This window comes from Aspergillus eucalypticola, assembly GCF_003184535.1.
Source record: "Aspergillus eucalypticola CBS 122712 chromosome Unknown BO83scaffold_12, whole genome shotgun sequence".
Taxonomy (NCBI): Eukaryota; Fungi; Ascomycota; class Eurotiomycetes; order Eurotiales; family Aspergillaceae; genus Aspergillus; species Aspergillus eucalypticola.
In genome coordinates, this window is record NW_020290286.1 from 415,321 (window position 1) to 442,600 (window position 27,280).

A 27,280-nucleotide genomic window follows, 5' to 3' on the forward strand; every position below is an offset into this window, starting at 1 on the left:
GCATCATTCTTCAGTGTTCAGGATCCACCTGGCAGGGAATACAAGGAAGATAGAAAAAGGGTACACGCGTCAGGGTATTGACTACCGGCCTTGCCAAAGCTTAGCCTGCGCACTATAGGAATTACCCGCTTTTCTCGGGCTTATCGCATCCCCATCGGATAAAGCAACTTCCCTCATCTGTCTACTCCATCTCCAGCGCTCTCTATTTCTCTGTCTGTTGCTATCTTTTGCTATCATTCTTCACCATGCCAGTCTGTTTTTGCTGCTCTAGTTTGCCTTCATAAAGAGAATCGGCATGTCACCCCCCCACCGTCAACTTCATCAAGGATCTTCACGGTAAGCAAATACTCTGCCGATCGACGTCCTCTTCATCCCGTTAATCCCGAGTTAACCGGTCCACAGATGACACGAACGGTGCCTGACGATCCATGCCGCGGGACAGTCACTAAGCATTTCGCTTTCGAACCCAGAGGACGCGTACATCTTCTCCCTTGACCAAGGGCTCGTCGTGTTTTTACCTTGTTTACGGATGTCCGTAGTGGGTCAATGATGCTTGTCCTCCTTAATCTAGATACATCGATTGCATGGCTTTGGCGGGATGCCATGACGATAATAATAGTACTATAAAGCAGGCAACGGCCATTGTCGAATTCATGGATGATATAAAACCCACTCTACCGCCAGCTGGTATCTGCCCAGTAGTTCACACCGGCAAGCACATTCTTTCCACGCATTGAAAGTCCCTCTTTTCAGTCACTCTCTCGCAATGCGCTCCAAGATGAGCCTTCTGGCCGGCACGGCCACACTCTCCCTTGCCCAGGCCACCAGCCTGGCGGATGTCTGCACATCCTCCTACGCTCGCTCCGTGGCCCCCAGCAGCCCCCTCATGGGCATCACCGTGGACACCACCTCCATCACCGCCAATCCGGTCTACAACTACAGCTCCGCCTCCACGGCCTTCTGGCCTGCCTCCACCTTCGACTTCTGTAACGTCACCCTGGCCTACACCCACGATGGGCTCGACGACCAAGTCCTGCTGCAGTTCTGGCTCCCTGCCCCAGCCGACTTCAAGAACCGCTGGCTTTCCACCGGTGGTTTCGGCTATGCCATTAACGGCGACGGCGATGACCTGCCCGGCGGTGTCATGTATGGCGCTGCCTCCGGCCAGACGGACGGTGGTTTCGGTAGCTTCTCCACCGAATTCGACGCCGTCTTCCTGAAGGCCAACGGTACCATTGACCGCCAGGCCCTGTACATGTTCGGCTACCAAGCCCACTACGAACTCAGCGCCGTCGGCAAGGCCTTCACTAAGAACTTCTTCAACCTCGGTTCCTCCAAGCTCTACGCCTACTACCAGGGCTGCTCTGAAGGTGGCCGCGAGGGCTGGTCCCAAGTCCAGCGCTTCGGCGAGGAGTGGGATGGTGCTGTCATCGGCGCCCCTGCCATCCGCTACGGTCAGCAGCAGCCGAACCACCTCTACCCGGGTCTCGTCGAATACACCATGGGCTACTACCCCCCGCCCTGCGAACTTGAGAAGATCAACAACATGACCATTGCCGCCTGCGACGCCCTCGACGGCAAGAAGGATGGGGTCGTCGCCCGCACCGACCTCTGCAAGCTGCATTTCAATGTTAACTCCACCATCGGCGCCCCCTACTACTGCCCCGCCGAAACCACCACCACTGTGCTCAAGAAACGTCTCTCCACCAGCAACACCACCCCAGCCCAAAACGGCACCGTCACCAAAGAAGGCGCCGCCGTCGCCGCCAAGATCCTCGATGGCCTGAAGACCCTTGACGGCAAGCGTGCCTACATCTGGTACCAGCCCAGCGCGACCTTCGACGACGCCGAAACGCAATACAACTCCGACACTGACTCCTGGGAACTCGACATCACCTCCCTGGGCGGCGAATGGGTCGCCAAGTTCCTCGAACTCCACGACGTCGACAACCTCTCCACCTTAGACAACGTCACCTACGACGTCATGACGAAATGGATGACTCTGGGCTGGCAACGCTACGAAGACGTCCTGCAAACCACCTGGCCCGACCTGACCCCGTTCCACTCTAACGGCGGCAAGATCATCCACGTCCACGGTGAATCCGACCCCAGTATCCCCACCGGCTCCTCGGTCCACTACCACGAAGCCGTCCGCAAAACGATGTACTCCTCCCTCTCCTTCAACGAGTCCTCTGACGCCCTGAACGACTGGAACCGTCTGTACCTTGTTCCTGGTGCTGCACACTGCACGTACAGCACGGACCAGCCCAATGGCGGCTGGCCGCAGAGTACTCTGCCTACGTTGTTTGATTGGGTGGAGAACGGCCAGAAGCCGGATCGCTTGAATGCTACGGTCCAGGAGGGTGAGAACTATGGTCAGGTTCAGCAATTGTGTGCTTGGCCATTGAGACCTTACTTTGTGAACAACGGGACGGAGTTGACTTGTGTCTTTGATGAGGAGTCGTACCAGACTTGGGTGTATGACTTCGATGCTTATGAGTTGCCGCTGTACTAGGTGTCTGGAAAGCAATTAGTTGGATGAAGGGGGTGGGTTTAGTGATGAATGTATATTGTGTACTATGTATGTCTGAGTGAGATCTCTGCCTTTGTAGTATAATGTATATATCCCAGTTGTAATATGTATGCACTTATTAAATTATTAGTACTTGGATTTCGACGACGACGACGACGACGACCGTAGACTTGTTCCTCCCCGGGACACCGCAGCTATACATAGGAGGGCGCCCAAGGGGCGTCTGCTATGTACTAAGTACTGTATGTACTCGAGCCGATATCCATATTTGACGACCTTTTCTCCCAAGTCGCCCAAGCCCGTTTCCAAAATCGCATTGTCGGACCTCGCGGGAAGAACCGCTTGAATGCAGTGCGCAAAAAGTGAGTGGGGAAACCGCGCTAGGAGAAGGTGTACTAATATGTAAGTTTAGAAGGTGGAGACAACGGAACATCGGAACAAACGTCACTTCCAAAATGCTGGTCTTGATATTGAGTAGCATGATTTACAGGACTCAGTTTATTTGACCTTGGTTGTTACATGGCATTGTTTATTGGCGTGCGATACACTGCATACATAGTCTAAACACCCGGACGAGGGTAACGTTTGGCTCGTAGTAGAGCTTGTATTGCCTCGAGACAGGTTCACCGCATGACACATTGTTTGCTTGTCGAGCTCGGTTCCAAGGAAAGCGCTGCTTTGGAATACGGACTCCGCGAGTCAAGCTCGGCCCTCACAGAAAGTGGGCCATAACCGATCTCCGGGGCTTCATCCAGTCCTTCAGGACTTGGCCACACACTGGCATTCTTCGAGTACCTGCGCTTCACCGAGTCTGGTTTGTCCTTGGCGTGTGTCGATTCGAGAAGTTCCCAGGAAGAATTATCCTTTCGTGTACCCATGGCAGGCAGTGTGGGTATTGTTCGCAAAGTTGCTTATCATCCTTGTAACAGAAGGTCAAATGCCTCAGCCTTTCGGATCCTCTCCAGTCTGGCCATTTATCGTTGTCGTCTTGTGGTGTTTGGACCTGTATATCAGATGTCATTAGCAACCTCATACCAGAGATGGTAAGAAAACGTCTCGAGTCAGTCTGACCGGATCAATATTGCCCGCGGATAGAGTTTCATATCCCTGGCAGTTTGATATGCCAGAGCCACCATATCCCGGGAGCTCTTTCGCGTCGGTTGGCATCTTGCCTCTGTAGAGGTAATACTTGACCATATTGACAGTGGATATGGTGAAGACAGGAAGAGGTGGATCTCAGATTCTAGTGGTGTAAAAGACCTTGAAAGAAACGACAGAGAGTATTGTATGGCTTGGGAACTGACATTCTGAATGACGACTTGCTAGGCATTTATATATCCACGGACACTTAGCTCATTGCATACGTTGCTCCTTCATCCCCAATGCGAACTCCTAGCTCGCTCCCACACTAGGTTGCTGTGAATATCGCTGCGTCAAATGAAACGGACATCATCGCCTCGATGGCAACTAGCAGCCTTTCAGGCACTCATGATGGCGAATAACTGCCCGCGCTACAGGAACCACAGGTCATTTGGGTCACACCTAGGGGTAGAGGGGCTTGCGGCAAAGTAAAATCGAATCTCGGTGTCTGTGTTTACCTGGCGAGAAAGAAGGCAAGGGCTAGAAATCCAACCGAGAGGTCCCGTGATATTAATCATCCATGATTGGTCGGAAGTGGTCAACCTTTTTAAGGGGAAGTGGTTTCAAATGTTGTCACGGTCTTTGTGCCCGCGCCTGCAGATGTTTGCACGTACTTGCATTTACATCAACAATGTCCGACTATCCCATAAGAAGATATGGAGTTGTGTTATAAACCAGCCTTTTGCCCGAAAGATCTCGTTGATGTCCACCTTCGCTCCCCTGAAGTCAGATAAGATGAACCAAGATACAGATGCATCCAATTAATCTCGAACATCATCCGTAAAGCCTAGCAAGCCTCAGTACAGGCTGGTTGAAGACGTCGAGGACCTGCACAGATACTGCCCCGGGGGATATCATTCTCTAGATATAGGAGACGACCTAGACGAGGGCCGAAATCGATTGGTTGACAAACTCGGGTATGGAGGATACTCGACTATATGGCTAGCCCGGGACCTACACCGGGCCAGGTATGTGGCAGTGAAAGCTATTACTGCTGATGCTAGTACCTCTACATCCGAGGCTAGTCTTCTATCCTCTCTTGGAAACTCGCAACCTGGATTGGGAAATGAGATCATCCCACGACTCTTGGATGAATTCTGGATTGCCGGGCCCAATGGGAAGCATAGATGTATTGTTACTCCGCCAGCACGTATGAGCTTGTTTGATGCCAAAGAGGCATCGACTCTTGGTTTTTTTTCACCCAGATGTCGCGCGATCAATCATTGCCCAGTTTATTCGTGGTGTCGCATTCCTTCACAGCCAAAGATATTGTACATGGCGGTATGTGAAATCTATAAACGCGCATAGCTGCATCGATAACTGGATAGGTTAGCTGACTCCAACTTTTTAAAGACCTTCATCTCGGCAACATCCTAGTCCAGTTTCCTAAAGTGATTGATACCCTTTCCACCCCAGAGCTGTACGAGGAATTCGGAGAGCCGTATTCCGAAGCTGTTGTTCGTCTCGACGGAAAGCCATTGTCGAATGGTGTACCCGCACGTGTGTTCATTCCTGGCTGGTACGGCGTTCCCAGTGATGATGTTGTTTTCGGGGAAGAGAAGATCATCCTTAGTGATTTTGGAGAATCTTTCAACCCACAGAAAACAGTCAGGCTCTCTTCGAAGACTCTTCCCCTACTTCAGCCACCGGAGGCTAGATTCTCTGACGAGCCGCTCTCTTTTCCCTCGGATGTTTGGACACTCGGCTGTACCATCTGGGAGATTCTCGGCCAGCGGCCCTTATTTGAGGCTTTTTTTCGCAACTCCCGACCGTGTGACCGCCGAGCAAGTAGAAACCCTTGGCGTCTTACCTCCTGAGTGGTGGGGGAAGTGGAGCGCAAGACGCGAATGGTTCAATGAAGAAGAGGACGAGCTGGATATGAAGAAAAAGTCTAGGGGTCCTGATGGCGTGCGTATGTCCTGGGACCAGAGATTTGAGTACTGTATACAGGAGCGTCGAGCTCAGGCGGGCCTAGAACTCGTGGCGGACACTGAGAGGAGGGCGTTCAAGGCGATGCTTCTATCGATGCTGGCCTTCCGGCCGAATGAAAGAGCGACAGCACAACAGGCTTTGTGCTCAGAGTGGATGAGAGATTGGGGCCAACCAGCTCTCGATAGAGCTGGGGTAATCTGAAACATGAGATGGAGTGGCTTAAAAATGTGCTTGAGTGAGGTCGAGACAACATTCTGAGCCACATCGCAGGCTTTCCTGATATTCTCCCTGAAGGCCTCCTAGTTAGCATGTCCTTCGACAGCGGTGGAAGCTTCTGCTACATTCGACCACCCAGATAAATGAAATACTTGTACTCGTGAATTTGATATTCCGATTTACTTTCTAATCAAGCAGCAGCTCAAAGTGCCAAGCCATTGATACAATGTATGCAGAACGCACATCCTTCGAAGTATGGCGCGAAAGTAAGCTTTTGTGATTGCGAGCGCGAAATGTCACTCCATGCATAAAGGTGCTGATTGGACTGCGTAGGTCTTCAGGGTGGTAGTACTGTGACATTTGTACCGTATCACTTTTTGCTAGATGTTAATGAAAAACTGACTGAGAGCTATAACCCCGCCATACCAATCGCTCGTGTCTACAGCGGCAGTGTGGGGAAGATCACACATACACTATGATTAGCGATGCGTGACCCCATCGCAGGAGAACTCACCCCACCGTGCGAGTTCTTGCAGTACTTATGAGCCCTCCAGATTCCTCATTCCTCATTCCTCATCCTGCTTGGTAAAAGGATGGTTCGGGGTCTGAATCCACGGCGTAAAATGGCTCGAACCATGAGGTCGAACTACAAACTATGAGGGCCCGGGCACATATCAAACTAGCTGCTGTCAGACCATCAAGTACGGAGTGTCACAAACATAAAAGAATCTTTCTCAGACCCTCCATTTACTGTGCTTCGCCTTGCCGACATTTTCTCTAATATCAGAAACGATTCTAAATCAGTGCCCGACAGAGCGGTCTTTAAAGGATGAGTAAACACGCAACGGCAAGCTATTACTACATGTGTTATTGTCGAATTTATAGTACGAGTGTGCATGATATGTGAAGTGATAATATATATTCCTAAACCAAAATGTACCCGAACTAAACCGAATGAATCATGTACAACCAAAGATATTCCGACCTAAACCCAAACCCAAACTCCAGTTCCAAATGACATTCCTTTAAGCGGCAGCGGCGGCGGCAGCAGCGGCAGCGGCCACGTTCTGCATGCCAATGGTAGGCTGGACGCCCACACGTTCCTTAGCCAAGAGGTCAACCAAGAGAGGGCTGGGGACGGTGTTCCGGTTGGGGTGGAACGCCAGCTGGTGGTTCTTGTATTTGACGACGCTGTCCAGGTAGATGTCGAAGAGGTAAGAGGAGTCCAGGGGACCGCCCTTGGCCTCGGGGTGGAACTGAGTACTGAAAATGGGACGAGTCTTGTGGATCATACCCTCGTTGCTAGAATCGTTCAGGTTGACAAAGTAGGGCTTCCAGTCGGAAGGCAGAGTGGAAGCATCCACGGCGTAACCGTGGTTCTGGCTGGTGATATGGCAGCGGCCAGTAGTGGTGTCCAGAGCCGGGATGTTGTGGGCACGGTTACCATACTTGAGCTTGATGGTGCGAGCACCGTTGGCCAGAGCCAGGAGCTGGTGACCCAGACAGATACCGAAGATGGGCACCTGGGAAGTCTCCATCAGGCGACGGAGGTGGTAGACGGTGTCCTGGCAGTGAGTCGGGTCACCGGGGCCGTTGGAGATGAAGACACCATCGAAGTGGTGGGCGACCTTGTGGATGGGGTAGTCGAAGGGGAACACGGTGATGCTGGCTCCGCGGCTGACCAAGCTACGCAGGATGTTCTCCTTGACACCGCAGTCGATCACAGCGACGTGGCACTGAGGGTCGGCGGCGCTGACGTGGAAAGGAGCCTTAGTGCTGACCTGACGGACCAGGTGGATCTGCTCAGGGTCGACGAAGGCCTCATCCTGGTCAGCGTCGTACTCCTCACCAACGGTGATACGAGCGAGGGAAGAACCCTGCTCACGGAGGTAGGTGACAATGGCACGAGTGTCGACGCCAGAGATGGCGGGCACACCCTCACGAGCACACCATTCACCGAGACTCTCGACGGCAGTCCAGTGGCTGTACTGCTCAGCCACATCGGCCACGACGACACCAGCGGCCTGGAGGTTGGGAGACTCAAAGTACTTGAGCAGACCGTGCTGGTCCCTCTCGGCAGAGGGGACACCGTAGTTACCGATCAGAGGCTGGGTGAAGACCAGGATCTGACCACGGTAGGAAGGGTCGGTCAAGGACTCGGGGTATCCGACCAGAGAGGTGGTGAAAACGGCTTCACCGGAAATGTTGGAGCGGGCTCCAAAGGACTTTCCATGGAAGATGGGGCCATCTCGGATCGTGAAAGTGGCACGTTCAGTGGCGGGACGTCCCTGACGGACGGTAGCCATGAAGCGGGACTGGATAGAAGCATTCACGGAAGTGAAGGCAGGGGCCCTGGCGGGCATGGCCTTGAACACACGAGCGAACATTGTGATAGGATTTATTTAATGTGAAAGAAGAATAGGGCGGGTTGTGTGAAGTGGATTCAGAAGTTTCCGGAAGCTTTCCAGAGGTGATCCGAGATGTAGTCCTACAGATATCATGTTAGTATTCTATCAATGCCTTTCAATTCGATGATGGGATAGCCATGACGAGTGACGATAGTGGCGGGGAGGGGAATGCGGAGTAGCCATGGGAACCCATAGTACTGTGGTAGACAACGTACCTGAGAAGTGAAGACGGAAGGTGCCAAACGCATAAGCGCGACTGTGCTGTTACCAGTCACTGAGGATTGGTATACAAGATTGATTGGAGATGGGAGGGGGTCTAATTAGTTAGACATGGAAGTGCGTTGATGATTCTGGGGGGAGCAATCTGGGATACGGAGAAGAAAGGAAAGGGAGAGAAAGAGAGGGAGGGACCAAGAGATTAAAAAAGAAGGGAAAAAGTGTGCCGGCCCGGTCGGGTGGCACGTGCTTTCCTCACTCACCGACTTGGTTGTTGCGTGTCCGGCCAATCGGAGGGCGGCCATTCGACAGTCCGCTATCGGGGAGGCCAACTTTGGCAGGGTTTTATTCATTCCCTTGACTCACTCTTCCGCCGATTCTCGCGCCCTTCACTTGATGGATCCATTTTTTCTTCAATAATGAACCCCAGTTCCTCTGAACAGTAAGGATTAGTGCAGCTCAACAACAGGAACAGCTGCCCAGCCATTCCATGGCCGCCCCAAACAGGGGGCGGGCTCTCCCTTCCCCTACCACTGAGCACTCGCCATGACTCACTATTGATGTAAGTCTCTCCACTTGGTGGGTTTCGTAGTTCTGATAACCCCAAGTATGGCAGATCTTGGTGACTAACTTTTACATAACTGATAGCTTCATTCTCTCTTTCCGGCATACTCTTGACTATTATAAATAGTCTATCCCCGGACAACAATCAAGAATGCTGGGGTTATTCCAGCTCATCGTATACAACCACTACTGCTGGATAGTAGAAGGTGATGATATATAAAATGCAAGTTGGCGCCGAGTGTTACACCGCTAGTCAGCACAAGGAAGACGTCTAATACTCGACAACCAATTGAGTCGTCGCATTGCTCACACGCATCCTAGGCTAATGTGCAACTGTAACCAGAGGAGCCAACCAGCTGCAGACAGTCTGCTGAACTAACCAGTGAGCTTTCCAATGCAGCGCCGGCTCATTTTTGCAGCATACATGACCGTGATACCCGGTAGATTATGCGTTCGGAGACTTGATTTAAACCAATACATAAAACTTCAATAGAAACATACATTGCACTATATGTCACGCATCAAAACTATAATCATCAAATTAGTACATCTCTCCGAGATAACACATCAATGCACCTCATCCTCATAATCCTCCTTCTCTCAGCCCTAACACTCACCCTTACCCTCCCCAACCGTAACATCAACACCAACAATGATCAAACCCTTCTCGCCCCCTCTCCTACAGACTCTCAACCCCTAGACGACCCTCACTGCAACGGCACCGGCCTCATCGACCCCAATGATCCTAACCAAGACCACCCCTGCACGGGCGATGGCCTGATCCCTCCATCCCCCTCAGACCCTCCTCGCGAGGGCTTCCACTTCGAGAATCCCTCGACAAATTGCACTTACGTCTCGCAACCCCACATCTGGGACTCGTTCAAGATTCTGGAAAAAGACATGACGAAGCTCTTCACGCTTATCCACAAGAACGTCAGTTTCACCGTTGTAGGACACCACCCGATTGCGGGACATTATAACGATCTGCTGCACTTTTATGTGAATGCATTGCGAAGAGTGAGTGTATTGTTCATGGATCATGCCGATAAGTTTGAGATTCATCCGGTTGCGATCATTGGGGGTTGTGAGAGTCAATGGTCGGTGCAGGAGGTGAATTTCAAGGGGGTTATGAATTCTGGTATTATCACTTCCATCCTTTAGTATATTGTGTATTTGAGGGATGAAGTATACTTATGATGTGCAGGAGACCCATTTGATATCATCAACGTGTGGGTGACGAAGTGGTATCACGATCAAATGGTGGAGATACGGACGTATATTGATGCGCCGAAGATCATGGAGGCGTTGCATAAGAATGAGATCTGGTGGAATGGGACGTCGGAGAGGGAGAATATGCTGTATATGCCTGGGCCGGCGGGGATGCCGGATTTGAAGGAGTTGGAGGGATTTATGGGGTATCCTGATGGGAGGAGATATGAAGATTGACCTATATCAATCCATCTATCAAATGTTTCGAGAATTAAATATAGCTAAATCTTATAATACGATAGCAAAGACCAACCATTCGGTCTGATATATATCTCATACTCTTACTACACAGTGCAAACATCATTTGAACCACATCGAAGAAATCAAACCACATAACCATTGAACCAACCAAGCAACTAACATCACCTCAATCCCTCCCCAGATAATCATCAAACTCCCCCTCCATCCATCCCCACAACCTCCTCGCCAACTCCTCATCCCTCCCAAACGCCGACTTCCCCAGCACGCCAACAGGATCATAGTACTCCCCACTACTCACCTCTCTCGACACCGCTGCCCAAAGCTGATTCCTAACCCCAACCTCCAAGCTCGACGCAAGCCTCAACACCAACGCCACCCTGAACAAAAACCGAATATACCCAGGCGCACCCGTAGCCCCATCGCCGAGCGTCGTGGCCACCACGCCCGGATCAATCGAAGCAGCAGTCAACCACGGATATACTTCCGCTAACATCCTCACCCAAAGCACAAGAGCCAGCTTACTCTGCCCATACCTCGCAAACGGACCCATGCTCTCCCCATTCGTCTTGAAAGTCTCGAACTGCAGTCCCCCAGGCGGCGCATACCGCTGTCCATGCGACGCCACAGCCACAATCCTCACACGACCACCTACACCAGCGTCGTTCCGCTTCGCTGTTCTCTCCATAATGGGCAATAACAGCCTCGTGAGCAGCGCATGGCCCATAAAGTTCGTTCCGAATTGCACTTCGTATCGTCCGTCGGGAGTCATTCCCGGTGGTGCGGCCATGACGCCGGCGTTGAGCATCAGGATGTCGAGGCGGGTGGCGGTAGAGAGGAATACCGATGCGGCTTGCTTGACGGAAGAGAAGGAGGAGAGGTCAAGTTCGAGGAGGTGGATGCCAGCTGTGGGGATTTGTTGTTTGATTGAGTCTGCTGCGGATTGTGCTTTGGTGAGGTTGCGCGCGGCGAGCCAGATTTGGGATGGGTTGTGCCGGGAGAATTCGAGCACGGAGGCCTTGCCCAGACCGCTGTTGGCGCCGGTGATGAGGATGGTTTTGCCGGTTAGGTCGGGGATGTCTTTGGTGGGGTGGAAGGGCATGTTGTAGTAGTTGTGGCGGTGGTGGTATTGGGGAGATGAAGGCTTATGGAGGGTGAAGAGGATTGGGGGATTGAGAATGGTAAGAAGATGATTGGGATTAGAATTGAAGATAAAGCCATGACATGGCTTCTCCTTATATATGGGAAGGATGTACTAAGGGTTTTGGATATATGTGGATCGGAGTAGGAGCTATGACACTCCGCTCCGATGGACCGGACCATGCCTCAAATTCCTCCGTTTGCAAATGGATGGGTGACTGCTTGTTGGTAAGCACCGAAAAAACTTGTATTTCTACAGTTACCTGCTGCAGAAAATCACCAACTCCACATATTGCGGAATTCACTAGAGAACAAGTCCAGATCATCCAAAGTCGGCTCCCAAGAGTCCTCCATCATTGGCATCACCGCCGTATCCCACGACATCCTCATAGCCTCCATTTTCGCTGCCATTATCATGAAGAAGTCAAGTTCTTGAGTAGCTTCTGGATCCAGTCCAGCTGCTTCTTTGACCTGCGTGAACCGCTGCGCCGCCGTCTCCAGTACCCATGACACATCTATTGTCTCCCGCACCAGCTTGCGGTCCCAGACGGGGTACTCACAGACAGTGAGACGGTAGAGGTTGATGAAACTGCGTGCCATGTTGGCGCACATCAAGCATGAAAGCCCGACATATTCAACGGGTTGCAGGGCTAAAATGGTGTCGGTCCAGGACTTGATAGTCTGGAGACAAGCACAGAGACATTCGAATTGCTTGTTCGATCGCTGGGGAAAGATGCTTGGGTCTGACGAGAAGCCGATCTCGTAGATCATCATTTCTGCGCTGTATAGCTCCATTTGCAGGATCTCTGTGTGCCGTTAGCTGGGTATTCAACGGGGGTTAAGAGCTTACTGTTGTCAATGAGTTCAGGAGGTATTCGTGATCGGAACCCACTAATCTGCTTTTGAAATGACTGCAGATATATTGGAGCCGATGGCCGCAGGAAGTGAGTGTCGCCCGGCCCCGTCACTGGTGCGTCCATCACCTTTCCTGTGATGAGACGTAGTCTGACAAGCTGCACCAGCAGGGTATCATTAGTTGATTCCTTTTGCTCTTCGAATACACGAAGACAGTCGTCGAATGAGGGCGTCCACTGAAGTGGCTCACCGTTTCGGGACACATTCGACCTTGGAATGTTAGACAGCATCTCTACCCTAGTAGGATTTACCTACGTGAAGCTGACGAGAAAGCACCCCAGCAAAGCCCTGCGTTCCTGCATGGTAAGCAGCCGAGAGTAGTGGGACGGCCGATTGTGCCCCTTCAAATCATAGCTAAGCAAGAGACTCGGGTCCTGCGCCGGTGGTTTGTCCAAGCCTAGGTCGTATACAATTGCGATAGCCAACTGCATCAAACTAGTAAAAAGCGGCTTATCAAGGGCGTAGTAGCGATCCCAGGTGGCGTATACCAGAACTGCCAACAGGAAATCTATACTTCTTGTGCCTTCTACAAACGCCTCGCGGCCAAATATCTCTCTCATCTGCCTAGACATGGCTTTCTGCTGCGTTGTCCGCGTAGATGCGACAGTCATTATCGCAAGCCACAGCAGCGCGCTCTCGTGATGCAGTTGCCTGGCAGTTTGAGAGGCTGGGATATCAAGAAAGGGCATATGGCCGATAAAATCGGAGCGGAACCTAGCCAAGTACACCTCGGCGTCATCATCGTTAGGCTCGTGAGAAGCTGCTCGAGGCTGCTCGAAAGGAGCAGCTGGACTACATGTTGCGCCTGATAAACTCTGCGGTAGAGATACTGACAGCGATACGGCTTCGTCCGTATGAGGTGCTGGAACTGCATGCTCCTGGGCCGACGGGTTCGATCCGTTCAGCAGGCCCGTCTGGCCCTGGAGGATACTGTACAATCCGTCCAGCTTCTCCTCAAGCTTCTGGACATCTTTTGCAGCGGCTTTGGCCACAATCCGGCGCTTGCGCACTGGAGGCGATGGCTGGCAGGTCTTCCGGAGGCGTAGGCATCTACCAGACTATCAGCATGGCCAGGACATCAATGAGAGCGGACTAACCGTTCACATGTCCCGGAGGCCTCATTGAGGGCACATCTCGTCTTTGCTCGGACACAGTTTGTACAAGCCCGTACTGTTGGCATTTTGACTCAAATTACACGGCTAGACAGGCATCATACTGGTCGTCAGACAAGATAGACTACTGCTGGCATGCTGGCATGGGGGCTGAACGGAGCGGAGCCTGCGAGACTCCGACTCCGATGTTTGTACTGTGGACGTCTTACGTTGCACTTTGCTATTGGCAATTCACATGAGTGTTATTCATGGCTATTCGACCTCTCAACGCATTGATTGAGTGAAGAATGTTAGAGTGGCACTCTATAACCACTGTTGAGAACCTCGCAATACTCGATCGGTCCGATGCAGATCAGTAAGTAGAGATAAAGCTAGAGATAAGGTGTGGATAACTATTATGCTCTGCACAAGCGAAGCTGACTCACCAGCACATCACATGCTCCGCACTAGTTAGTTAACTATTATCAACATCAACTGACCGGAACCAACTTACTGATCTTATTCCACCTCTACACCTATCTACACCTCAGACCCTCCATTCGTGGAAATGTTCTACCGAGGGAGACATGACCGAACCCTCTAGGAAGCGTTCCCGTGTTGCCTGCACACTATGCCAATCGCGCAAGCGCAAATGCTCCGGCGACCAGCCATGCACAACATGCGCCCAGTTCGGCTCCGACTGCCACTATGACCTCCAATCGCGCAGAAAGCGCGATGCCAGACTATTCCAGCTGCAGTCCGCCGCGCCGGCAGACTCTGCAACGGCCCCTGATGCAGCGCATCCTCCGCGCCACGAGCCCAAGATCTCCCCAGAGGAGACAGCAGCCCGGCTCAGCTCGCTAGATGCCAACTCCGGCGCAGCATTCGCCAGGCGCCTCGGCCTCAAGGTGGATCCCACCAATGCGCCCAAGATGCATCTATTCGCATGGAACGTGGGCGCGCGCCATCTCCCACTTCCATCAATGCCACCACCATCCGCCCCAAAAGCAGTCCCCATCGTGGACACCATCTCGCAGGACGAGATGCGCTCCCTGGTAGCCATCTTCTTCGACAAAGTCGACCCATGCTACCCATTCATCGACCGCGACACCCTCCTCCGCCAAGTCAGTCGCCGCTGGCTCCCACCTACCGCCGACTCGGCCCTCCTCTACGGGCCCTACGACGCCGTCCTCGCCGGCGTCGCAGCCTTCGGCTACCTTTTCTCCCGTAGACAATCCAGCGCAACAGAGCTCCAACTCGCGGAGACAGCCCGGCTCATCCTCGACCAAAACATGCTATCAGACACGACCCCCACCCTCGACACCGTAACAGCATGGGTTCTCCGCGTCTCCTACCTCCGCCTAACCTCGACCCCGAACCTCGCCTGGACAGCCAGCTGCACCCTAATGCACCTCATCGAAGCAACAGGCCTGCACCTCGAGCAACCCTCTTCCGACGCCATTAACCAACTTCCCACCCCAGTCGACCCTGACCTCCGCCGCCGCCTCTTCGGCATGGCCCGCCATCTCAACGTCTGGATCTCGTTCGAGCTCGCCCGCTCCCGCGTCGTCCTCCACGGCGCAACATCCCTGCCTCCGACGCCGCGCGTCCCGGGCACCCTAGAAATCTTCACCCTCTTACCCATGTCCGAAAGCCTCGACCCAAACACAAACAAAACCACCGACCCTCCAGATCTCGAATCTGCCCTCCGCAACGTCCTCGACCAAACCCACGTCTTACCCCAGTTGATTCTCGTGCAATGTAATCTCATGCTCTGCATCTACCGGCGTCTGCGCGCCCTGAACTGCATTATCTCCGGGGACCTGCTTGACCGCGTGCTGGCACTCTCCGTGAAAGGTCTGCAGGCAGCGAGAGAGATGGTCGCGACGACTTGCCCGTGGCATCAGATCGCGAACGTGCCATTTCAGGTGGTGTGCACGCTCTTGGCGATAGATAATCGGGCGTCGTTGGTCATGTTGGGGGGTGCGATGCGCACGCTGCGCGAGGTGGCGGCCGCGTATGATACGGAGGTGATGCGCGAGGCGTATAGTACGGCGTATTTGCTGATTTTGTTGCATCAGCGCAGGAAGGAGGAGGATACGAAGGCGTTGAAGGATGTGCTCAGGGTCAATTCGGGGGCGGGGGCGGACCAGATTGAGATGGGGCTGGGGGGTACGCCTGCGACTGATGCTGGTGGTGGTGATTCTACAGAGCCGCATCATTCGTTGGCTGATTATCCGGGATTCTCCTGGTTGAGTGATCTGCTAATTGATATTCCTAGTTTGGGCAGCTTCGATATGGAGCGGTTTATGTACACTGATGTATAGCGGCGGCAGATTGGTGCCTAAACACATTGTCGAGGTTGGAATGTGTGGGAGGGATGATTACTGCGACTTCTTCTCCTTGTCGCTCTTCTTCTGTCCGGAGGATCGCGCCACACTACCCAGCTTCCACAATACCCACAGCAAGCCTAGAACAATCGCTGCCATCGTGCCTAGCTCTACTGTCTTGCTGCTGAAGAATCCGCCCTCTTCTAATCGAAGCACCGGCACGTCCAACTCTTCAACATGCCGGGCTTTCTCTCCACTAGGATGCACCTGGTAGAACATCGTCCGGGGGCCGAACATACCATCCCAACCTAGGTTCACCCGATCGAACGGGTTCGTGCCCATCTTCGTGCCCTCTTCCGCTGTGCAAGCCCAGAAGACTACCGGCCACGGCACCCCCGCGGAGCGATACCCAGTCTCCGACGGCCGCAGGTACCGCAGATGCAGCGGCACCGTGACATTCCACTCCTCGGGCACCTGGCCTTCAGGCGGCGTAGCCAGCTCAAGCAGCCAATTCGAACCCCAGTGCGGGACAAACCAATCCGGGGCCTCCAGGTCCGTTGCTCCGCTTACTGCCCGCAACGCCAATAGATGGTGCGACTCCAGGAACAGCGGATCATCCGTGCTCAGCTGGTACTTGTCCCCAAAGATATACGACGGCAGCGTCAGATACGCATGCAGCGCACAGGTTGTGTCCTCCGGCGCAGCGGGATACTCCAGCGCAGCGGGGGACAGAGAAATGGTCATAGTCGGATGCGTGCCCGTCGGACGGGGAAAGAAGACATCGAAAGTCGCCTCGCGAGGGAGGACATGGTGTCTGGAAGGGAAGGAGAACAACGTGGGTTCTAAACCGTCAGCTATCATCCCCTCAACAACACACAAAAACGAGAGGAAGGGGATGGATGCATACTCAACTCCTTATCCACCCCAACAACACCCAACAACCCACCAACCTTAATCTCCTCCGCCTCGACTGCCTTCTCCGTCCCCAACAACCCAACTTCAACCCGGTCACGACTCTCCTTGGGCGCACGAATCTCCTCCGTCCATCCCTCCGAAGCACTAGGCTGGCCCCAGTACCCCGAGACCACCAACGACCGCGACACCGCATCATAGTCCACATCAATGCTATCAGCAGTGCCCCAATCCGCAGCGCACGCAGAACCCTCCCCGCGACAGATATTCTCCACGATGTACTCCCCAAGATTATGTTCCGGCAGGGCAGAATGGAATTGATACGTAGACGTGGAAGCGAATCGCGTAGAGAGAACAGGAGGAGTGGTGAAGGAGTCCTACATGTACCAGAATCAGCATCACACACATGTACACACCCCACCAGTAGAACTGAAAATGAAGAAGAAACACATACCGTATAATTTCTACACCCAACCCCCTTCATCCCAAACATCCTCCTTAGAAGACGACATACCCCTTCCCCATCTCCATCCCCATCCCCATTCCCACCCCCCTCTTCATTCCTCTGAAGAGGACTAACTCCCACCCCCACCCCAGCAGAAACCCTACTCCCGAACGGCGCCACAACCACATACGGATCTTCCCTCGCCCAGCGAATATGTACTTCATGCAAACCGTTTAGAATACCTCGGACCTATGAATTCATGAAATCCACATATATTAGCTATCTATCTTTGATCAAGATAGTAGGGGAAAAAAAAAAGGCAATATACCTCATCATCAACTACCTCAGCAACATCAACCGTAACACGAACTTCCTTCGCGGCATCCAGATCACTGATTCTTAGGGACGTCGGGGTGAGGCTTGCTTGGGTGGAGGTGAATGGCGAGGAGGGGGGTTGGAGGTAGGTTATTCTTGTTTTCATTTTCTTTTCTTTGGGGGGATTAGGTGGTGGATAATTGATAATGAGATAAGTGGGTGAGATGGGTTATTGGTATGGTTACTGAGTTGAGTGATCTGGTTGGTTTGCGGAGATGGAGATGGAGATGGAGCGAGCTGGAGCTGTGAGGTGTGATGTTGTTGTTGACCGCTATCTTATCGATAAGCTTAGTTACAGGTTACTCCGTAGTCATTCCTATTTTGGGTGGGAAGGGCATGTGATCAGTGTGATAAGATATACTAGTTTTTGTTCTACTAGAGTAATTGATTATCGGAATTTCCGTTTTTATGTAGTATCATAGTAGCATACATTAACAATTTATCACACTCATACAGGTATATAAGCTTTTATTCCAAGCTACTACTGCTTCATCATCATCACTCATCACATCACGGAACCAGCCGCACGCCCAACGCCATAATGCTAACAGACCAGCGAAATGGGAATAGAAATAAACAGAGGCAACAGGAGTATCAAAGAGGCAAGGAAGAATCACGGGAGAACGTCCTTCAGAATGTCCTTCTGCGACGCGCTTAGGCTAGCTGGGAACCGCACATTCACCCGAACCACCAGATCGCCGCGCTCGCTCGGCTTCTTCGAGATCGTCATGCCCAGTCCTGGGAATCGTTCTTCGTGTCCGGGTTGTGTCGGGCCGGGCTTGGACACTCGGATGGATTTGCCGTCAATTGTGCGCACGATGCGTTCCCAGCCGGTCAGCGCTTCTTTCAGACTGAGCTCGACTGTTGTGACGAGGTTGTCGCCTTGGCGTTTGAAGTTGGGGTGTTCTTTCTGCTGGTTGTTAGTATTGACTAAGGTAAAATGGGTTTAGGGTGGGTGATGCCTACCTCAGTCACAATCAGATGTACGTCCTGCCGTCCACCCTCCTCTTGATCGCCTACTCCGCGGTACTTGATCTTAGAGCCGGTCCGCAGACCAGGCTTGATATTCGCTTCCAGCGTCACATCCTGCACGGTGCGCTTGCCGCTCGCATCAAAGGTCTTGCTCTTGACAGACACCTTCTTGGTCGTACCGCGCATCAGCTCCTCCAGCGTCAGCGGCAGCTCCTTCTCCATGACCGTAGGCTCGGGCGTAGGCGCGCGCTGCGACGATTGCTTGAATCCGCTAGGCCCGCGACTATTCCGGAAGTTCCGACCGCCGCCGAGCCCACCTCCCAGCACCGAGAAGATATCGTCATCATCCATACCGCCGCCCATACCACCACCCATACCGCCCATGCTGCCTTTGGCAAAGTTCCGGAAGATATCGTCTGCATTGCTGAACCGGAACCCGCTGCCGCCGCCGCCGGGACCAGTCGAGAAGTGGAATGTCCGAGTACCGCCACCGCCGCCGCCAGGCATGCCGCCGAACGAGAAGCCGCCGGGCATGCCACCTTCGAAGGGGTTGGGGCCGTCGGCACCACCGCCGCCGCTGGACGGCGGGGGACCGCCACGAAGGAGATATTCAAGGCCGAATTGGTCATAAACTTTTCGTTTTTCAGGGTCGGAAAGAACCTCGTATGCCTGGGACACCTCTGTTGAAAATTAGCACCATTGGCCTAAAAATGGAGGCTGGGGCGGGGTAAATAGAGTCAGAACATACCTTTGAACTTTTCCGAGGCGGTCGGGTTATCCTTGTTCTTGTCGGGGTGGTACTTCAATGCCGCCTTACGGTAAGCTTTCTTAATCTCGTCCTGTGAGGCATCGGGCCTGATCGAGAGGGCATCGTAGAGTTTCGTTTCTGCAACCATTGTGGAGTCGATTGGCGAGGGCCAGAAGATAGGTCAAAGGAACGGGAATCACGAAATCGACAGACGTGGTAGAAATGTGAAGCACGGCTCTAATTGGCGAGTCCAGACACCATATAAGCACACCACGAGGGGGTCACACCACGGGGTGAGATGGGGGAATCGAGGGGAGGGGAGCAGAGTCTCGAATGACGTAGAAGATTCAGCGATCCGCGATCCGATCAGAGTATATCGACGGGAGTTAATGTAGGTTATATAGGGGTGGTTTCAAGACATAAGGCACAGTAAATGATGTATCTGAAGGATTAGCGGAGAAGCCAGGTGTGAGGACGAGGGCTGATGTATAGTGCAGCGCCGGCGGCTTTCAGGTGAGCCTGCGGTGACGTGTGACGTTGACCGCAGCGGTCGACCAATAGAAGGTTCGAGAAGGTTCGATGGCCGCGAGGGAGGGGTCAACCCGTGATGCCATACGGATTGTTCGGGTGATAGCAGTGGAGGTAAGACTAGAAGGGTCCAGCCGGTGGATATAGAAGTTTGACAGCCAGATGGAGATATTGAGATGAACTGATGGAAATGAGCTGAGATGCTTCAGTCTTCCATTTTGGGCAGTCAGCCGGCCACTTGCCAGATCGAGCTAGCATCATACATACGTATGGAGCTTAGTCAGTTTTATCTTTATACAGTGTATACCATCTATATCACAACCAACCACCACACTACCAACATTGCACTTAACATCAGTGTCCCAACGGGACCTGTGCTAACTGATCACCATCTCCACTGAACGATCCCTGAACCTCAACATCCTCAACAACAACCCAATCCTTCACCACCGCCTCCCCACTCAGCACCCGTTCCTTCTGCTCATCCGTACAAGTCGAATCCATGGCCAACAAATAGCACGTTGGTTCAGGGCTCTCTGGCACCTCATTCTTAATATGCCACGTCGATGACGGTCCCTCCGTTCCATAGTCCTGGTTCTCCACCAAGGAGACTCCTCCAGTCGCAATATCCCAATTAAACTGAGCCCGATTAAAGATCTCATACGCCGTCTCAGGCTGATAGAACGGCACCTCATGGCCTGCCTGAAAGACACGCGTAAATGAGAAGTTCCCATACTGCCTGACCAATCCCCCAACGTAGGATGATTTCGTCTGCACCTCTGCATACCCTGCAGCCCGGAACTTCTCTGCTTCAGCATACTCCACCAGCAGACTGACATCTTCCCCGCCGCGCCATGGACAGGCATAGTCCCGGTCCCCATACACCATAGCCACCTTGACACCAGAGTCAAGCAAGTACCCAATATCCCCGATCATCCCGCGGGGATCATTGCGAGGGTAATCACCTGTCGAGTCGAAGCTGTCTCCCACTGCCTCTGACGACATGGTATAGTTCACCGGGACCCCGAGCGCCTTTTGCACCCACGGGCGATTCAAGAATCCGACGAAGTAGGGCACAAGCGCTGCATCTGGTGTGAAATGCGCTATATCGTAGTAACCCCGTCCAGAGGTATTCGTATACAAACTCTTGATCTCCCTCGAACAATACTCCGACGCCTCCGCGCAGATGCTATTCACCGTCTCATTATCCCCATACATGAGAGGATCCCCAAGCTCGCCCGCATCGCGACACTCGATAATCATATCCCTGCATCCACCCGGCTTGCTCCAGTTATCCATAGCCCTGTCGTAAAGCGTGCGATTAATCCCCTCAATCCCATACGTATTATTATACGCCATCTCCGGGAACGACGGGACCTGAACGAGTAAATCCACACAGCCATTGATAATCCCCAACGTATCCAGATGGATTTTCTTCCCAATACTCACCTCCCCACTCTCAATCCGCTCATTCATCTCCTGAAACAGCGCCGTATACGCAGGCCCATACCGTCCTCCATACGACTCCGTCCATATACTCACCCTGTCATCACCCTCACCAGCAGCAGCAGCATACTCAACAAACTCCCCCAACCAAACCTGCAACGCAACCCATAACGCCCTCCCCCCATTCACTGTCCCATTAACCGTCCCACCCACATCCTGACTCGGCAGAGTCCCTACCAAAAACGTCTCATTCTGCCTTACCCCATCCCAATCACCTTCCCCCACATCAACACTAACATCAATCTCCCACTCACCAAATCCACCGTCCCATTCCTCAACACATCATAACTAAACCCCGTCTGGACGGGCTGCTCCACATACAACATATCAACATACTCATTCCACGACCAGGGATTAAAGCTCGTGGAATTCGAATCCGGATTCACCACGCATGGTCCATTCTCTTGGAATAATCCGATCATGGAGGATCCGCCTGGCCCGCCGTTCATCCAGATGGTGAGTGGCGATGATGAGCCATTATGGTGGTGGTGGCGGGCGGGAAAGTACCAAAAGAAGGTATTGATAGGGTATGGTTGCGATATGCTGATACCCGGGATGGAGAGGTTGGTTAGGGTGTGCGGGGGTAGGTGGATGTAGCCGGAGTAGCTGGTGGTATCGGTGTTGGTGCAGATGCCGAGGGGCTGGGGTACAGTAGTAAGTATTATTAGTTAGGATGGTATAGGATGGGAATTGAAGTTGGGGTAGGGTGTAAGTAGCCCAACCTGTTTATAGGAGATTTTTGCCCCCGGGAAGATTTCAGACTCGATGATGGTGAGGTCCTCCGGTGTGGGAGGGAAATATGATTGTCCTGCGACTAGGGTGGTGATGGTGGAGATGGTGATGATGATTCCGAGGGAGGGCATCATGGTGATTGTCTAGGTATTTATCTCAATCTGTGCAGAACTCTCATGGAGAGTTCATCAATTGCACAGAAAGAGAAAAGAGAGAGGGAGAAAAAGAAAAAGAAAGTAAAGTGTTACAGGGATTTGAGCGAAGGAAGTAGTATAAATACTAACTAACTACTGTAGTACTACTGCTAGGGGTCTGATAACGCCATCGCCGATAAGCCGGCGGATCGCCGGTTGTCACTGTCTCACAATCTCACTAAGTTGATCGAGTGGCCGTGCACTCGCTCCACTCCACTCTCCCGTAGGTATGTATGGGGTAACTGGCAGGCAACTGCCGAGAATATCTACAAAGTATGTTTCACTTTATGATATACTTCAGCAGGAAATCAGCCTTGGTTCAAGCGGGATTGATCGACATTACTGTATTGGTTTAGAGCGCGCCATGATGTCGGTGGCTCGATCGTGATCGGTCATATACAGATCAGGTTTCGCAGTTCCGTTCCAAGGTAATGCAGTCTACACAATGCTATTGCATTACAATCAATATGTCTGGAGAAGAGAACATAGGGATATATTGTCAAACTCAAATCACGCTTTCAAGCATCTTACCACGTCCCAGTATCCATCCCGAGACGCCCAGGTATCCATGCCCAATTTGAAACCAAACACCACGCACGCTAAGACTACCATTACAGTATGACACAAAAACATAAAAACAAGAGCTGGAAACGCGATACAAACAGCCGAAACACAGTGGGAATCAACATCAATATGCAATATGCAACGGGATGGATCCCAATAACAATATGCCAGAAGGAATATATACAAGGAATGGCGGTATGTGCTTAGCACTCACGCAGTCTGGGGTTGCACCGTAGACTCCACTTTGACGTGGTCCTCAGAAGTGATGGTCTTTGTGGGTGCCAGGTCTGTGTCAGACTTCGCCCATGGGGACACATCAGACTCGTGAACGTATGTAGGAGTGCTTGCATCGGATGATGCCTCGTGGGTTTTCTCGGTCTCAGTCTCCTTGACCTCATTAGCCTCTGTCTCGGACGCCACGTCCGAATCGTGCAGACTGGATACCGAGTGGAACTCTTCACGGTCTGGTGAAGGCTTGTTGGATGACTCGGGAGCACCGGTAGAGGACAGGTCACTCTCCGAATCGCTCTTGTGGTACAGAGGCATCTCTGTGAAGCCGTACGTGGCGTGTCCCGGGCTAGACGCCACGGAACGCCGGCGGCTGTGTGCGTAGGGGTTTACCGTAGGCGAGCTAGGAGTCGAAGTCGAAACAGGAGCGGGCGTCCGCTGGGGGTTTCGGGGTGGGAGGGCCGGGGGCATCCGCTTGGAGATCGTCACAAGGCGTGCCCGTGTGAATGTGGGCGAGTGACGCTTAAACTCGACAGGAGCGATGGAGTCTTCGACCGGGACAGGCGAGTGGGCAGCACTCTCGCGCTTCGATACAGTGGCGCTGCTGACTTCGTGGATTTCCACATCGTCATCCAGATCCACGTCTTCGACATCATCCTGGCCGTGATATTCGTCGTGTTCTGGGATGACAGTCTCCCATCGTCCCTCCTCGTTATCCCAGGGACTGGTCTCAGCGCGGTCGGACACGTCACGGTAGCTCCGGGAGGAGGCACGGCTGATAGAAGTCGGGGCAGTCGTGGGACCATCATCAGTTTGGGTCCCTCGGTCCATACTGGCGTAGCTCTGTACACTTGCTCGCCAGCTATTGCGTGGTGAGCTGTCGATGCTCCGTCGGAAAGTCGCAAATATCGGGCTGTTCGGGCCGGGTTTAAACTCGAACACTTCCTGCGATGGTCTGGATTTCGTCCCAGCTTCACGAATAAAGAGACCCTCCGCCTCCAGCGCCTTGACACCAAACGGATCGGGGTCCTCGGGGTCGGGAATGCCGAACGAGCCCGGTCCAGGCACAATGTCAACATCCCCAGGGGTTTCCCCGGGCGGCAGCAAGTTTTCATCCACAGTTGGGTTGCCCTCGGCAGCTTTCACTGTGTTCAGCAGCGTTTGAATCGATGCAGGAGGCCGTTTGGCCTTGCCCGCGAGAATGTCAGTAACCGATATGCGCTCGCCATAGAAGCGCTCGTTCTCATCGGTACGCTCGATAATGATGGTACCATCCACAGCAACACCAGCATACAAACCGCGACTCTTCATGTAGGTCCAGATGGGGGCCTGCCGCTTGTGCACTTCCGAATCAAGCACGCCGCCCATCCCAACCGGACCGGCCGCAGCGCTGACTTCTCCACCCAAAGTGCATCGCACTTTCTTGAAAGCCTCCAAGGCCTCGTAGGTATTGATGACCACCACACAGTCATAGATATCCACGCCCGCCAGGAAACCGATACCAGCCGTATGAAGCATGATACCGGAAGGCGGACTCCATTCATTGGTATCTGGGGTCCGCGCCAGGAGCACACCACTACCGCCCGAGCCACTGACCCAGAGGCCTGTGCGCATAGTAGTGAAGATAGCGAGGCCCTTGGCGCGCTGTATAACCCTAGCGGGGATCTTCTTCATGACGCGCTGCTTGCCCTTGGGGCGATCGATCTTGCCGGATTCTTTGCTGACCGAGCTGTCCGTGCTTTGACGATCGGCATCTTCATTGGAATAGAAACCATCTTTGCAGAAACTTCGGAGGATTCGCGCAGCTTTGTCGCTTTCTTTATCAAGGGTCATGGGCCAAAAGGCCTCTGCGCCGACCTTGTAGGATAGCCGGTTGACGGGATCGCCCAGCTTGTCGAGGGTATGCCATGCCTTATCGAATCCTTTCTTAGATGTGCCTTTCGTCTTCTCCCACAGAGTGGAAGGCATGGTGGCGACTCAGAATCCCGCGGGGTCTCCAAGTCTACCAAACAGAGTGACACAGGATGGAGTCCTGAGGACCGCGCAGTGGGTAAAGAGGCAGTCTATAATTGCGGGTGCAATGGCAGCAGTAGACGAAGACGGCCAAAATATTTCACATAAAGTCCCAATGCAGCCGGGAATGTATAAAGAGGCAGCAAACGGGCGCAACAGAAGTTGGGGTGACAACCGAGGAATGCGGGTCCGGAAAGTGGTAAGAATGTAAGCCAACTATATAGTATCCGGAACGTCAGTGATCTGCGATGAAAGGAAATTGCATGTATTGAGGAAGGAGACGTAGGTAGGAGAGGGCCATATTATTAAAAGGCAAGAAGACCTCGAGCTTTTCGCCGTGCTAGCCGTGCGTTCCAGACCTCGCCTTGAGTGGGTGGCGAGCAGCTGGAGAACCGGTGACATACGAGGAAAGGAAGGAGGGGAACCATGGGACGGGCAAATGGCATTCGGGGGTCGGCTTACCTCCGCCTGAGCCTCGCCAGGGCCACGAAAAGAAAAGAAATTCAAAAAGTGACAATATATCCGAGAGTAAAGTGGGAAAAGGGACCAGATGAAACAACAGCTAATTTCCGTGTCCACCACAAGTAGGAGCAGGGACAGTTTATGTAGGAGATGAGAGGTAAACCCCAGAGTGGAGGGGGTGATCGACCCGTAGGACCCGTCGGTCAGATGTGCTAGAGATGTAGGCTGGATGTATGACCGAGAGCTAATGCAGTTGAGGGGGAAGAAAAAGCAAGCAAGCATGAAGCAGAAAGGGAAAAGGATGGATTCTTCTTTTCACAGAAGCAAGAGGGGAAGACAAGACTAAATGGAAGAAGTGTGCAGAGCCGTGGATGCGAACCAGGCACAAATACTCACACGGCTGGGTCGGAAGGGCATGGTTGGACTGGAAGTAAGTGGGAGGGAGGGAAGAGTGGCTGGCCGGAGATGGAACGGCCGGATGAAAAAAAAAAAGGTGTACAAGAAAGTCAAGTCAGTCAGCCAGATGATGACGAGGAAGTGGAGGGGAGTACAAGAAAAGGATATTAATTAGGCAGTCATTCATCCATTTCCTTCAGTCTGGTTCCGGATGCATGGCATCATGGCAGCATCAGCGTCATCGCTTCGCCGCGCCCGATAAGCCGATCGGATTAGATTTCTACCCTAACTTTTTCTACATTTATAATTTGCCCGTCGGCTGTTCGGATGTAGAAATAGATACTTTCCTCTACATTCTTCTATCCTAATTGATAATCATTCATTGTCTTTCAAATGCTGTTCTCGCAATGCTTCTCTCCCGTGGAAGAAAATGAAAGTATCCTGGAAGAATCCTCAACCCTTCAACCCCCAAATGACAGCGTCATCGTCTACGTACCCGATGGCGATGGCGATGGGGCCAAGAGTCCCTGAACCAGATCCCCAGCTAATCTATGTCTAGTCTAGTTTAATTTTCTTCTTGCTGCCAAAGTAAACCCACCCTCACAATTTCCTTGTTCAAAAAAATTTTAAATTAACAATCAAAAATCAAAATAAAATAAAATTCATTTTCCGATTAACTTCCACTAGATCCGCGTGAATCTTCCCCTCTTCATCCCTGCGTACCCTCACAAGGGATGTATCAACTTCCCACCCGAAGAATATGACAGGTCCAATCGCTTCTTCTACCGTGATTTTGTTTTGCTTACGTGCAGTGGTGCTGCTTTATTTTTTACTTTTTTTTTTTTTTGACCTTCTTCCTTCAGCCCCAATACCAGCCAGCCAGTCCAGTCCAGTCCACACCCTACCCTAAACTAGTATCTACAGTAGCTAGCTAGCTCTGTCTGTCTGGCCCCCATCCATGGATGGGTAAATTGTATCCCTTCGCATTGATTTGGTGTACCCATCCATCCATCCATCCCCTCGCTTCATTTCCTTCTCGTCGCCCAGGCAAAAGAAAATTCTCTGCATTAGTTTCATGTTGTCTTTTCTCCACTATCCCCTCCAACCCTAGCTGCAGAATTAAGTACAATAACTAAGTAGGTAGTAAGTAAACAAGTCACCAGGTTAATATGGAAGTAAATACGGATACTGTAGCTGGTTAACTCACTCCGAAAGTAGAAAAAGAAATAATATCCTGTCCCTGACAGGTCCAA

At 52.5% G+C, this 27,280-nt stretch overlaps 12 protein-coding genes across 12 annotated transcripts; 4 read left to right on the top strand and 8 right to left on the bottom strand.

Moving 5' to 3' along the window:
* Positions 1 to 395: 395 nt before the first annotated feature.
* BO83DRAFT_32810 (tannase) lies at positions 396 to 2,587 on the top strand. The gene has a single exon (XM_025528147.1). It carries the CDS (start codon positions 767 to 769, stop codon positions 2,513 to 2,515), a length of 1,749 nt encoding a protein of 582 aa, XP_025388183.1. The 5' UTR covers positions 396 to 766; the 3' UTR covers positions 2,516 to 2,587.
* Positions 2,588 to 4,304: 1,717 nt separating this feature from the next.
* BO83DRAFT_398803 (kinase-like protein) lies at positions 4,305 to 6,223 on the top strand (the record flags this gene model as incomplete). Its single annotated transcript, XM_025533284.1, has 5 exons — positions 4,305 to 4,337; positions 4,460 to 4,862; positions 5,027 to 5,444; positions 5,509 to 5,797; positions 6,206 to 6,223. The coding sequence occupies 5 exons, from the start codon at positions 4,305 to 4,307 to the stop codon at positions 6,221 to 6,223; spliced, it is 1,161 nt and encodes a 386-aa protein (XP_025388184.1).
* Positions 6,224 to 6,685: 462 nt separating this feature from the next.
* Positions 6,686 to 8,605, bottom strand: cpa1 (carbamoyl-phosphate synthase (glutamine-hydrolyzing) CPA1). The gene is made up of 2 exons (XM_025528490.1): positions 8,445 to 8,605; positions 6,686 to 8,309 (listed from the first exon to the last, which is right to left on the bottom strand). Exon 2 carries the CDS (start codon positions 8,206 to 8,208, stop codon positions 6,847 to 6,849), a length of 1,362 nt encoding a protein of 453 aa, XP_025388185.1. The 5' UTR covers positions 8,209 to 8,309; positions 8,445 to 8,605; the 3' UTR covers positions 6,686 to 6,846.
* A 974-nt stretch (positions 8,606 to 9,579) lies between these two features.
* Positions 9,580 to 10,455, top strand: BO83DRAFT_437400 (uncharacterized protein; the record flags this gene model as incomplete). The annotated part of the gene is made up of 2 exons (XM_025536010.1): positions 9,580 to 10,147; positions 10,214 to 10,455. The coding sequence occupies 2 exons, from the start codon at positions 9,580 to 9,582 to the stop codon at positions 10,453 to 10,455; spliced, it is 810 nt and encodes a 269-aa protein (XP_025388186.1).
* A 190-nt stretch (positions 10,456 to 10,645) lies between these two features.
* BO83DRAFT_408221 (short-chain dehydrogenase/reductase) lies at positions 10,646 to 11,599 on the bottom strand (the record flags this gene model as incomplete). Its single annotated transcript, XM_025534022.1, has 1 exon — positions 10,646 to 11,599. Exon 1 carries the CDS (start codon positions 11,576 to 11,578, stop codon positions 10,646 to 10,648), a length of 933 nt encoding a protein of 310 aa, XP_025388187.1. The 5' UTR covers positions 11,579 to 11,599.
* A 213-nt stretch (positions 11,600 to 11,812) lies between these two features.
* On the bottom strand, positions 11,813 to 13,727 carry BO83DRAFT_337928 (Zn(II)2Cys6 transcription factor domain-containing protein). Its single transcript, XM_025528491.1, has 4 exons — positions 13,629 to 13,727; positions 12,787 to 13,581; positions 12,467 to 12,741; positions 11,813 to 12,422 (listed from the first exon to the last, which is right to left on the bottom strand). Exons 1-4 carry the CDS (start codon positions 13,709 to 13,711, stop codon positions 11,893 to 11,895), a joined length of 1,683 nt encoding a protein of 560 aa, XP_025388188.1. The 5' UTR covers positions 13,712 to 13,727; the 3' UTR covers positions 11,813 to 11,892.
* A 408-nt stretch (positions 13,728 to 14,135) lies between these two features.
* On the top strand, positions 14,136 to 15,949 carry BO83DRAFT_445221 (putative C6 transcription factor; the record flags this gene model as incomplete). Its single annotated transcript, XM_025536537.1, has 1 exon — positions 14,136 to 15,949. Exon 1 carries the CDS (start codon positions 14,210 to 14,212, stop codon positions 15,947 to 15,949), a length of 1,740 nt encoding a protein of 579 aa, XP_025388189.1. The 5' UTR covers positions 14,136 to 14,209.
* Positions 15,801 to 17,916, bottom strand: BO83DRAFT_337933 (uncharacterized protein). The gene is made up of 4 exons (XM_025528492.1): positions 17,638 to 17,916; positions 17,319 to 17,558; positions 16,860 to 17,241; positions 15,801 to 16,794 (listed from the first exon to the last, which is right to left on the bottom strand). The coding sequence occupies exons 1-4, from the start codon at positions 17,788 to 17,790 to the stop codon at positions 16,007 to 16,009; spliced, it is 1,563 nt and encodes a 520-aa protein (XP_025388190.1). The 5' UTR covers positions 17,791 to 17,916; the 3' UTR covers positions 15,801 to 16,006.
* Positions 17,917 to 18,297: 381 nt separating this feature from the next.
* BO83DRAFT_398809 (putative DnaJ domain protein Psi) lies at positions 18,298 to 19,552 on the bottom strand (the record flags this gene model as incomplete). The annotated part of the gene is made up of 3 exons (XM_025533285.1): positions 18,298 to 18,594; positions 18,651 to 19,336; positions 19,405 to 19,552. 3 exons carry the CDS (start codon positions 19,550 to 19,552, stop codon positions 18,298 to 18,300), a joined length of 1,131 nt encoding a protein of 376 aa, XP_025388191.1.
* Positions 19,553 to 20,148: 596 nt separating this feature from the next.
* On the bottom strand, positions 20,149 to 22,401 carry cp1 (putative carboxypeptidase S1). Its single transcript, XM_025531255.1, has 3 exons — positions 22,161 to 22,401; positions 21,702 to 22,079; positions 20,149 to 21,681 (listed from the first exon to the last, which is right to left on the bottom strand). Exons 1-3 carry the CDS (start codon positions 22,299 to 22,301, stop codon positions 20,287 to 20,289), a joined length of 1,914 nt encoding a protein of 637 aa, XP_025388192.1. The 5' UTR covers positions 22,302 to 22,401; the 3' UTR covers positions 20,149 to 20,286.
* Positions 22,402 to 23,138: 737 nt separating this feature from the next.
* Positions 23,139 to 25,124, bottom strand: BO83DRAFT_388753 (lipid-binding SYLF domain-containing protein; the record flags this gene model as incomplete). The annotated part of the gene is made up of 1 exon (XM_025532765.1): positions 23,139 to 25,124. One exon carries the CDS (start codon positions 25,122 to 25,124, stop codon positions 23,139 to 23,141), a length of 1,986 nt encoding a protein of 661 aa, XP_025388193.1.
* Positions 25,125 to 25,254: 130 nt separating this feature from the next.
* On the bottom strand, positions 25,255 to 26,300 carry BO83DRAFT_32928 (uncharacterized protein). Its single transcript, XM_025528186.1, has one exon. The coding sequence runs from the start codon at positions 25,911 to 25,913 to the stop codon at positions 25,386 to 25,388; it is 528 nt and encodes a 175-aa protein (XP_025388194.1). The 5' UTR covers positions 25,914 to 26,300; the 3' UTR covers positions 25,255 to 25,385.
* Positions 26,301 to 27,280: the final 980 nt, after the last annotated feature.